Consider the following 9,487-nt stretch of genomic DNA (forward strand, 5'->3'; position numbering starts at 1 on the left):
TTATTTTTCATATTAACCTTTGAATAAACATTAAATGCCTTCTGAAAATTTAAATAAGCTACATCTACTGATTCTTTATGTACAGCCCATATGATAACAAACTCAAACAAGTTGACCTCATGTGATTTTCCTTTCACAAAATCAGGACTTCCCTGATTTATTTTATTTCTTTCAAATTCCCAGCTGTGACATTAATTATATCTTTCACTATTTTCCTAAAAGTAGCTGTTAAGCGAATTGGCCCATGTTCTTGATCTCCCTTTCTATCTAGGGAAAGGAGTTATCTTTACTATTTTTCAATCCAATAACATTTTCCTCAAATGTAAGTAATTTGGGGAAACTGAAACTGATGCATCAGCTCTTTAAACAACCACTTTTAAGACCCTTGGATCAAGTCCGTTAGGCCTCAGGGATTTGTTTGGCAGCAGCTACATCAGATTGTTCACCCTGACTTGCCTGATGATCGTAAGTTCCTGATGTCCTCCTTCCTTCTAATTACCAATTCCCTGCTATTTCACTTGTATTATCTGAAGTGAAAGAGTTCATCTGCTTTCTCCTTGTTCATTTTTTTGCTTAAGATCAAACTTGATTTCATGTGAGATACTGAGATTCTCTGTGATCAGAGAACTTTCTTTATTGTGTGGAGCTGAAGCATTTAGTTCATATTTAATTACCATGACACAATTGGTCATGAATTGCATTGAAAAATAGATGTGGACTTTTACAATGTCTGGAAAGTTTGCTGGTCATTATATCTTAGGATCAATATCCACTTTGTTTTCATTTAATTATCTGTATAAACGTTTTATCTATAAACAAACTAATACTTTACTTCTAGCTAAAAATAAAGTGGCGAAGGAAGAAATCTCCTCAAAATAATAATTTGTTACTATCTCCATTAACCATTTAATATGTAATAGATTTTCTGCTTTTGCAAAAATGTATTGTTCTCAATACTTTATTTCCTTTAGGCTGCTCAAGGAGATGGGTTGGCAGGAAGAAAGTGAAAATGATGAAACGTGTGCTCCATTAACAGAGGATGAGATGAGGGAATTCCAGGCCATCAGTGAACAGGTAACAGCATATGTTCAGTACTACTTGGAATTGGATCTATTCTCCAGTCACCTAATATTCCCCATTTTTCCTTTATGATGTTCTGCTTTTAATCATGTACCTTGTTGGATATTAATGAGATCGTATGTTTAAGATTTGAGTTTTGCCAGAATGCTGTTCAGAGGTGCATTGATCAAACTCCACTCTGCATTTTGCAAATGGAAATGGGCTCAATTTGTAAATTATGGTACACAGTTAGATACTATAGTCCCACAAGTGTTAATGCTACCCTTGTAACTCTTATTCATCACTTCGAGCTTTTAACACCTTAGAGTAACCATTACCAACTAATACCAACCTCACTTCTTGATATAATACTCATTATTCTCCTATAAAAATATCATTGTGGCTGCAGAATAAGCTGGGTTTTTACAATTCTAAATCGACCTGCAAATTTGTCTGTTATTTCTGATAGTTGTCTAAGTGACTTCTGTGATCACCACTATCACTCAAAGCAGTTTGCAGCCACTTCCAAATGATTTCAAAATAGCTGAGATAAGTGGAGTCAGGAAAGGCTATGGGACCAGATATCTGGACTACAGTAACAAAGATATGTTGGCCAGAACTAGCCTGTGGTTAAAGGTTTTTCAATAAATTTATGCCAGCATCTAAGGGACATAGACAAAGTAGAAATTTTGACTGGTTATCCCCTGGCCATAATTCAGAACAAATCTAATCTTACTATGGCTCAATAAATCTACTCTCCATTATCAGCAAATTGCTGGAAGATGTTGTTGGCCCAACAGAAACCAGCATGCATATACTTAGTATGGGTTTTGCCAAGAATCCTCTGGTCCAATTTTCAGTAAAACTTTGGTGAAAGCATGGACCAAAAGGTTGTATTTCAAGTGAGAATGTTTTCATAAGTGCGAGGTTATGTTTCACAAGTGAAAAGTTGTATTTCTCATGCCGTTTAAGTAAGCAATTGGCTGAGGCACCAATGAGCTCTGGTAAGTGTTTAGTCAATGGACATGAATGGGACCTCTCACACAAAGGGTGAAGGATGTATTTGCCGGCGATCAATCAATCCAACTGCAATACGTCATTCAGGACAGTGCCTCGGGAATATCATATGCCTCATTTTTGTTAGTAAATGGGGAGTGATATCAATAAAATGCATGCATTGGCTGCAATGATTGAACTAACCCAGCAGAAGGTAAACAATTGGTCATAGGTTTCCCTGGTTCAATTGCTTTTGGCTCATTCATAAGTGATCTCTCTTCCCTCGTCTCATCATAAGTAGGGATATTTATGTATTATGCAATATTTCACACGGTTTCAGAAAATGAAGTAGTTGATACCTATATGAAGCAAAACCATGATGAGAGAGAGAGAGAGAGAGAGAGAGAGAGAGAGAGAAAGTCTAATTGCCTACCCTTCGATATCATGCCAAACTCCCTTGATGGTTACCATCCTGATGGTTACCATTAATTGGAGATTCAACTAGGCCACTTAAATACTGTGTATGAAGGAATACGTAAATACTGTGGCTCATGTTCACAAGGTTATAGGAGTGCAATTAGGCCATTCGGTCCATTGAGTCCATTCCATCATTCAATCATAGCTGATCTCTGCCTCCTAATCCCATTTTCCTGCCTTCTCCCCATAACCCTTGACTCGCGTTCTAATCAGGCATTTGTCTATCTCTGCCTTAGAAATAGAAACATAGAAACATAGAAATTAGGTTCAGGAGTAGGCCATTCGGCCCTTCGAGCCTGCACCGCCATTCAACATGATCATGGCTGATCATCCAACTCAGTATCCCGTACCTGCCTTCTCTCCATACCCTCTGATCCCCTTAACCACAAGGGCCACATTACATAACTCCCTCTTGAATATAGCCAATGAACTGGCCTCAACTACCCTCCGTGGCAGAGAGTTCCAGAGATTCACCAGCTTCCCCAACATCGGGAACAATCTTCCTGCATCTAGCCTGTCCAACCCCTTAAGAATTTTGTAAGTTTCTATAAGATCCCCTCTCAATCTCCTAAATTCTAGAGAGTATAAACCAAGTCTATCCAGTCTTTCTTCATAAGACCTGACATCCCAGGAATCAGTCTGGTGAACCTTCTCTGCCATCCCTCTATGGCAATAATGTTCTTCCTCAGATTTGGAGACCAAAACTGTACGCAATACTCTAGGTGTGGTCTCACCAAGACCCTGTACAACTGCAGTAGAACCTCCCTGCTCCTATACTCAAATCCTTTTGCTATGAAAGCTAACATACCATTCACTTTCTTCACTGCCTACTGCACCTGCATGCCTACTTTCAATGACTGGTGTACCATGACACCCAGGTCTCGCTGCATCTCCCCTTTTCCTAATCGGCCACCATTTAGATAATAGTCTGCTTTCCTGTTTTTTGCCACCAAAATGGATAACCTCACATTTATCCACATTATACTGCATCTGCCAAACATTTGCCCACTCACTCAGCCTATCCAAGTCACCTTGCAGTCTCCTAGCATCCTCCTCACAGCTAACACTGCCCCCCAGCTTAGTGTCATCCGCAAACTTGGAGATATTGCCTTCAATTCCCTCATCCAGATCATTAATATATATTGTAAATAGCTGGGGTCCCAGCACTGAGCCTTGCGGTACCCCACTAGTCACTGCCTGCCATTGTGAAAAGGACCCGTTTACTCCTACTCTTTGCTTCCTGTTTGCCAACCAGTTCTCTATCCACATCAATACTGAACCCCCAATGCAGTGTGCTTTAAATTTGTATACTAATCTCTTATGTGGGACCTTGTCGAAAGCCTTCTGGAAGTCCAGATACACCACATCCACTGGTTCTCCCCTATCCACGCTACTAGTTACATCCTCGAAAAATTCTATAAGATTTGTCAGACATGATTTACCTTTCGTAAATCCATGCTGACTTTGTCTAATGATTTCACCACTTTCCAAATGTGCTGCTATCCCATCTTTAATAACTGACTCTAGCAGTTTCCCCACTACCGATGTTAGACTAACTAGTCTGTAATTTCCCGCTTTCTCTCTCCTTAAAGTAGTGGGGTTACGTTTGCTACCCGCCAATCCTCAGGAACTATTCCAGCATCTAAAGAGTTTTGAAAGATTATTACTAATGCATCCACTATTTCTGGAGCTACTTCCTTAAGTACTCTGGGATGCAGCCTATCTGGCCCTGGGGATTTATCGGCCTTTAATCCATTCAATTTACGCAACACCACTTCCCGACTAACCTGGATTTCACTCAATTCCTCCAACTCCTTTGACCCGCGGTCCCCTACTATTTCCGGCAGATTATTTATGTCTTCCTTAGTGAAGACGGAACCAAAGTAGTTATTCAATTGGTCCGCCATATCCTTGTTCCCCATGATCAACTCACCTGTTTCTGACTGCAAGGGACCTACATTTGTTTTAACTAATCTCTTTCTTTTCACATATCTATAAAAACTTTTGCAGTCAGTTTTTATGTTCCCTGCCAGTTTTCTTTCATAATCTATTTTTCCTTTCCTAATTAAGTCCTTTGTCCTCCTCTGCTGGTCTCTGAATTTCTCCCAGTCCTCCGGTATGCTGCTTTTTCTGGCTAATTTGTACGCATCATCCTTCGCTTTGATACTATCCCTGATTTCCCTTGTTATCCACGGATGCATTACCTTCCCTGATTTATTCTTTTACCAAACTGGGATGAACAATTTTTGTAGTTCATCCATGCAGTCTTTAAATGTCTTCCATTGCATATCCACCGTCAACCCCTTTAGAATCAATTGCCAGTCAATCTTGGCCAATTCACGTCTCATACCCTCAAAGTTACCTTTCTTTAAGTTCAAAACCATTGTCTCTGAATTAACAATGTCACTCTCCATCCTAATGAAGAATTCAACCATATTATGGTCACTCTTGCCCAAGGGGGCACGTACAACAAGACTGCTAACTAACCCTTCCTCATTACTCAATACCCAGTCTAAAATAGCCTGCTCTCGTTGGTTCCTCTACATGTTGATTTAGATAACTATCCCGCATACATTCCAAGAAATCCTCTTCCTCAGCACCCCTGCCAATTTGATTCACCCAATCTATATGTAGATTGAAGCCACCCATTACAACTGTTTTGCCTTTGTTGCACGCATTTCTAATTTCCTGTTTGATACCATCTCCAACTTCACTACTACTGTTAGGTGGCCTGTACACAACACCCACCAGCGTTTTCTGCCCCTTAGTGTTTCGCAGCTCTACCCATACCGATTCCACATCCTCCAAACTAATGTCCTTCCTTTCCATTGCGTTAATCTCCTCTCTAATCAGCAACGCTACCCCACCTCCTTTTCCTTTCTCTCTATCCCTCCTGAATATTGAATATCCCTGGATGTTCAGCTCCCAGCCTTGGTCACCCTGGAGCCATGTCTCCGTGATCCCAACTATATCATAATCATTAATGGCTATCTGCACGTTCAACTCATCCACCTTATTACGAATACTCCTTGCATTGAGACACAAAGCCTTCAGGCTTGTTTTTACAACTCTCTTACCCCTTATACAATTATGTTGAAAAGTGGCCCTTTTTGATTTTTGCCCTGGTTTTGTCTGCCTGCCACTTTTACTTTTCACCTTGCTACCTCTTTCTTCTACCCTCATTTTACACCCCCCTGCCTCTCTGCTCTTGTACCCATCCCCCTGCCACATTAGTTTAAATCCTCCCCGACAGCACTAGCAAACACTCCCCCAAGGACATTGGTTCCATTCCAGCCCAGGTGCAGACCGTCCTGTTTGTACTGGTCCCACCTCCCCCAGAACTGGTTCCAATGATCTAAAAATTTGAATCCCTCCCCCCTTGCACCATTTTTCAAGCCACGTATTCATCTGCAATATCCTCCTATTTCTACTCTGACTGGCCCGTGGTACTGGTAGTAATCCAGAGATTATTACCTTTGAGGTCCTACTTTTAAGTTTATCTCCTAGCTCCCTAAATTCATCTTGTAGGACCTCATCCCTTTTTTTACCTATATCGTTGGTGCCACTATGCACCACGACAACTGGCTGTTCACCCTCCCCCTCCAGAATGTTCTGCAGCCGTTCAGTGACATCCCTGACCCTTGCACCAGGGAGGCAACATACCATCCTGGAGTCTTGTTTGCGGCCGCAGAAACGCCTATCTATTCCCCTGACAATTGAATCCCCTATTACTATTGCCCTTCCACTCTTTTTCCCCCCCTCATGTGCCGCAGAGCCACCCATGGTGCCATGAACTTGGCTGCTGCTGCATTCCCCTGATGAGCCATCTCCCTCAACAGTATCCAAAATGGTATACCTGTTTAGGAGGGAGATGACTGCAGGGGACTCCTGCACTACCTGCCTACTGCTTTGCTGGCTATTGGCCACCCGTTCCCTTTCTGTCCTCTTACCTTTTACCTGCGGTGTGACCAACTCGCTGTACGTGCTATCCACGACTTTCTCAGCATCGTGGATGCTCCAGTATGAATCCAGCCGCAGTTCCAATCGTTCAATGTGGTCTGCCAGGAGCTGCAGCTGGACACACTTCCTGCAAACGTAGTCACCAGGGACACCGACCATATCCCTGATCTCCCACATGTTGCAGGCTGAGCAAACCACGGGGCCAATCTCCACTGACATATCTTACTCCCAAATTAACTCTGTTAAATATTTAAAAAACACAAAACTTTATCCTTTAAACTTTACTAATAAATACTGTCACTTAACTCCCAGAATCCTTAACCTGAAGGTAGAAGTGTAAAAATGTAAACCCGGTCCTCTTCCACCAATCAGAGGCTTCCCCCAGACTCCTTCTCTGGAATGTTGCTGATTTTGGTGTAACTACAGCGCAGGTACTCCTCCCCTCGCACCAACGGCTCCCTGGGCCTCTGTGAAAGCAAGCCTTGCGATGTATTTTATACTTACAGCGCAGGTACTCCTCCCCTCGCACCAACGGCTCCCTAGGCCTCTCCATATCCATTGACTTTGGCTCCACAGCCTCCTGTGGCAACGAGTTCCACAGATTAACTGCCCTCTGACTAAAGAAGTTCCTCCTCACCTCCTCTCTAAAAGAGCGCTCTTTAATACTGAGGCTGTGACCTCTGGTCCAAGATTCCCACCAGTGGAAACATCCTTTCCACATCTACATCCACATCTATGCCTTGCATTATCCTGTAAGTTTCAATGTCGTTCCCCCCTCCCCCTCAACCTTCTAAACTCCAGCGAGTATAGGCCCAGTGCTGTCAATCGCTAATCATATACTAACCCTCTCATTCCTTGTAAACCTCCTCTGGACCTTCTCCAGAGCCAGCACATCCTTCCTCTGATATGGGGCCTAAATTTGCGCAATGTACTCCAAATGCAGCTTGACATGCCTTATAGAGTCTCAGCATTATATCTCTGTTGAGCCTCCAACAGCTGCAAGGCTTAAGGCAGGAGCATGATGGAATATTCTCTGTTTGCCTGGATGAGTGTAGCTCTATTACCCTAAAGATTCATCACCTCCACCAACATTCTCACATCCCATAGTCATGGTGCATCTACAAAATGTTCTGCAGGTATTTGTCTTGGCTATTCTGGCAGAACCTTCCAAACATTTGGTCTCTAGCACCAAACTGGACAGGCTAGTAGGTACATGTATAGGGATGACTTGGAAATGTATTACAGTTGTGCCATTGTTGCTGGTCTAGCTGCATGAATCTCCCACACAATTGCATTCTTGGATGTATCTTCACCTGTTATCCACCTTCATTACCACAATAAATGAAAGGTAATGAATTCTGACCTTGTCCCTCCTGCATCCTTGGAGAGAGTTAAGACACAATTTGTTTTCTTCAATGACCAGTTGGGACGGATGAGCAAGTTGGGCCGAAGGACCTGTTTCCATGCTGTAAGAGTTTGACCCTCGTATGATAATTAATCTGGCTCTTCTATGTTCTACTGGATTTGAACTACCAATGTACAACACTTGGAATTTGATTAATTATAGTTTTTATTGACTGATTCAGTATTGCAGGGGGTTTGTGTAAGTAAATATTGCAGTTTAACTTTTAACTCAATTTCTTTATTTCAGCTCCAGAAAAATGGCCTTCGCAAAAATGGTCTTCTGAAAAATGGCCTGACTTGCAACTTCACGTGGAAGAGCACTTACAAGCCTACTGTTAATGATGACACAGAGACAAGCAGCAGTGATACATCTGATGATGATGTGTGAGAGGTTAAAGAGACGTAAAAATGATTTGGGTATAATTATTATCGTTGTGGTAAACTGCCAAAAATAAACAGCATTAAAAGCAGTACAATACCCCACCCAGAAGAAATTTGAGGGGGCTTCTTTGTTCCAGAATGGACATTGTTGGACTTGGCCTAATTTGAACTTTGCTTAATGCTTTGTAATGGCCTTTTGTAGTAATGAGGATTTCAGTTGGATTTAGCATTGATCTGCTTCATCACTGCTGATCAGAGGATACATTACTACAATGTGAAAAAAAGTTATTGATCATGGGATAATTCACAGATCTAATAAACCGAATTGAAGTTCAAATTGTGTATTGTTCCATGGAGCTTTTGGCTTAATGTTGTTCCATTTGTTGAGAAGCAGCAAATAGAAAACACAGTATCCTGCTTGCTGATTCATATTCATTACCAAAACTGGACTCTGCAAGTCCACTGTCTACAGGAAAATGGGTGATCTGGCATGTTGGTCAAAGTGGATGCAGTAAACTCGTTGTTGCCGCAACCGAATGAGTGCTCTTGTACCGTTCCAATTCTTTCTCAAAGTTAATTGCTTTTCTAACCATTTGTAGTTTTTTTTTAAGTCATATTTCTTCAATTTGTAGAAAGAAGAATTCTGAGATCAAGAGCTTTATCCGCGCTACACAAAGCCTTGATATTCAGGGTGGACTGTACAAAGCAAACTATTGAAAATTGACGGATTATTTTGATAAAAGTAGTTATATACAAGTCTTACCAAAGGGTTATGATCACAGTTGCTGGATCTATTCACTAAATGGAATAAAAACTGGATTTGCAGCAAGTCTGATGCTGGTCTGACTTTGTGCCAGGACTATTTTAGGAGCTGGTGCTCCTGCATTTTTTTTATATCTGCCACAGCTTCAAATTCCCTGTAAGGTGAGATGAAACCTTAAAGTTGTGGTTATGTATTTAATCTCCATATGAGCAATTGAGTACATAATCGTGGTTAAACCTTCGCAGTGCTAATGGAGTACTATGCTGTTAGGAGTGTTGTCTTTTAGATGATACGTTGAATTCAGACTGTTTGAGTGACGAAGATGCATTAAAGACTCAATGCCACTATCAAAAGAGTAATGACTGCTCCAGCATCCTTATAATTATTTTCTCAGCTCTCTGCAGCAAAAAAACATAATTATTCACTATTTAGCTGCTTACTTTTCGC

At 41.5% G+C, this 9,487-nt stretch overlaps 1 protein-coding gene across 2 annotated transcripts in view; it reads left to right on the forward strand.

Annotated features, from left to right (window-relative positions):
• The window catches only part of LOC129696592 (vasculin-like), an 81,902-nt gene extending 72,796 nt beyond the window's left edge, over nucleotides 1-9,106 (forward strand). For both annotated transcript variants that reach the window (XM_055634645.1, XM_055634650.1), the window contains exons 11-12: nucleotides 972-1,074; nucleotides 8,144-9,106. In XM_055634645.1, coding sequence (XP_055490620.1) covers nucleotides 972-1,074; nucleotides 8,144-8,284 — 244 coding nt within the window. In that variant the 3' untranslated portion in view covers nucleotides 8,285-9,106. The remainder of the gene's footprint in view (nucleotides 1-971; nucleotides 1,075-8,143) is intronic.
• Nucleotides 9,107-9,487: the final 381 nt, after the last annotated feature.

This window comes from Leucoraja erinacea, chromosome 1 (assembly GCF_028641065.1).
Source record: "Leucoraja erinacea ecotype New England chromosome 1, Leri_hhj_1, whole genome shotgun sequence".
Lineage (NCBI taxonomy): Eukaryota > Metazoa > Chordata > Chondrichthyes > Rajiformes > Rajidae > Leucoraja > Leucoraja erinaceus.